The sequence below is a fragment of the Aptenodytes forsteri genome, unplaced genomic scaffold (genome assembly GCF_000699145.1).
Source record: "Aptenodytes forsteri isolate BGI_AS27 unplaced genomic scaffold, ASM69914v1 Scaffold147, whole genome shotgun sequence".
In the NCBI taxonomy this organism is placed as follows: domain Eukaryota; kingdom Metazoa; phylum Chordata; class Aves; order Sphenisciformes; family Spheniscidae; genus Aptenodytes; species Aptenodytes forsteri.
The window spans coordinates 168,365-170,623 of NW_008795320.1; the positions used below are offsets into that span (position 1 = coordinate 168,365).

Below are 2,259 nucleotides of genomic sequence, written 5' to 3' on the forward strand. Positions count from 1 at the left end.
CTCGGACCCATGGGCATTGGGCACCCCGACCCACTGGTGCTGGGACCCACTGGCGCTGGGACCCATGGGCATTGGGCACTGGGACCCACTGGTGCTGGGACCCACTGGCGCTGGGACCCATGGGCATTGGGCACTGGGACCCACTGGTGCTGGGACCCACTGGCGCTGGGACCCATGGGCATTGGGCACTGGGACCCACTGGTGCTGGGACCCACTGGCGCTGGGACCCATGGGCATTGGGCACTGGGACCCACTGGTGCTGGGACCCACTGGCGCTGGGACCCATGGGCATTGGGCACTGGGACCCACTGGCGCTGGGACCCATGGGCATTGGGCACTGGGACCCACTGGCGCTGGGACCCATGGGCATTGGGCACTGGGACCCACTGGCGCTGGGACCCATGGGCATTGGGCACTGGGACCCACTGGTGTTGCACCCTTGGGCATTGGGGCCCACTCGCATTGGGCACCCCAGGCACTGGGAACCGGGGACTCATCCGCACTGGGACCTGTTGGTGCTGGGCATCACCAGGACCCACCAGCGGTGAACACCCCGGGCACTGGGACCGGCACCTTTGGGCATCACGCACCAGGACGCCATCGGCAATGGGCACTGGGACCCACCGGTGCTGGGCACAGGGACCCATGGGTGCTGGGCACTGGGACCCACTGGTGGCAGCAGCACTGAGCACCAGCACCCACCAGTGTTGGGCACCCCAGGCCTCGGGCACCAGGACCTACTGGATTTGGACACCTCACGCACGGGTACGGGGCACCCACGGGCACTGGGACCCACGGGCATTGAGCACTGGGACCCACTGGTGTTGGCACCCTGAGTGTCAAGCACCGGGACACCTCTACAAGCCTTGGGTGCCACCACGGGCACCAGGGTGGGTAGGACCTGGCACCCACGAGCACGGGGACCGCCGGGCTACCTCAGGATGTTCTCGATGCAGCTGCGCTGGCGGAAGAGGGCGTTGACGACGGGGGTGCCCTCGGGCACCAGCGGGGCCTTGCAGAGGAAGGCAACGATGGAGAGGACACTGTGGAAGCCCTGGAACTCGGGGTCGGCCTCGGTGCAGAAGGTGACGCGCTGGCACAGCTCCGTGAGGATGGCCAGGTCCAGGATGATGGGGCTGGCCAGCAGCGAGTCCTGCGGGCACCAAGGGGCGGGAGGTGAGCCACCCGCCGGGGACACGCCACCCCCAGGGCCACCCCGGCCACCCCACCCACCTCGCATGTGTTGTGGATGACAATGGTGTTGGTGCCGCCCATCATGATCTCCGACGTGTACTCGTCCAGCGCGCGCTTGCTGTCCCCCACGTAGGGCACGTACTTGATCACCACCTGTGAAGCGACGTCCCGTCACCTCCCCGTCACCCCCATCGTCATCGTGTGTCGCCCCCTGGCCCCCAACTCACGCAGTGGTCGGGCTTGTCCTGGGGGCCGTAGAGGACAGGGTTGGCCTGGACCGTGTCATCCACCACGTTGCTCTTGGAGATCTCCTTGGAGCGAAACTGCTGCGGGGCCGAGAGGTTCTTCCCGTCGTTGTTCCCCAGGTGGTTGTAGCTCACGATGGACTTGGTCTGGGCAGGGAGTGCAGGCAGGTCACCCCCCCGTCACCCCCCATCACGGGCAGGTCCCCCCCGGGCTGCCCCGTCCCCACGTACCTTGAGTCCAGCGCCCACCAAGAAGTCCACCAGCACCGACTTGAGCTTGGTCTGACCTGACTTGAAGTCGTCGCCGCAGATGAAGACGTGGAGCTGGGTGGCCAGCTCCACCACCCCCGGCACGAAGGTGTTCTGGGGGGAGCCATTGATGTAGGCGCAGCCCTCCAGGATGCTGGCCACAGCAAAGAGCACGGACGGGGACACCTCCAGGCCTCGCTGCGGGGACATGAGGCGGCTCAGCACTAGCAGAGCGGTGTCGTCACCCCCCCGGTCCCCTCCCCTGTCCCCTGACCTCGATGGCCCACAGCAGGTTGGCGGCGGTGTCATTGAGCCCCGGCACAACGTCGCAAAAGCGCTCCGTGTTGGCCGTCCAGAGGACGATGACTTTGTCCACCCCACTGGTCTCCTTGAAGTCCTGGATGTCCCTGCGGATCTGTTCCACCTGGGACACCACCGAGGGGGGGACATCAGCGCGGCGGCATCCCCCCGTCACCTGTGTCCCCCCCATCGCCACCACCCCACCAGGACCTGCTCAGCCATAGACCCGCGGAGGACATTGTCCGCCCGCTACTCCTGGTTGGCGGCGATG

The 2,259-nt window shown here is 67.1% G+C and overlaps 1 protein-coding gene across 1 annotated transcript in view; it reads right to left on the reverse strand.

The window, feature by feature from the left end:
• Window positions 1-931: 931 nt before the first annotated feature.
• ISYNA1 (inositol-3-phosphate synthase 1) overlaps window positions 932-2,259 on the reverse strand; it is an 11,897-nt gene continuing 10,569 nt past the window's right edge. The window contains 6 exon segments of the mRNA XM_009279834.1: window positions 932-1,153; window positions 1,234-1,347; window positions 1,422-1,586; window positions 1,671-1,886; window positions 1,963-2,112; window positions 2,199-2,258. Of these exon segments, the coding sequence (XP_009278109.1) occupies window positions 932-1,153; window positions 1,234-1,347; window positions 1,422-1,586; window positions 1,671-1,886; window positions 1,963-2,112; window positions 2,199-2,258 (927 nt within the window).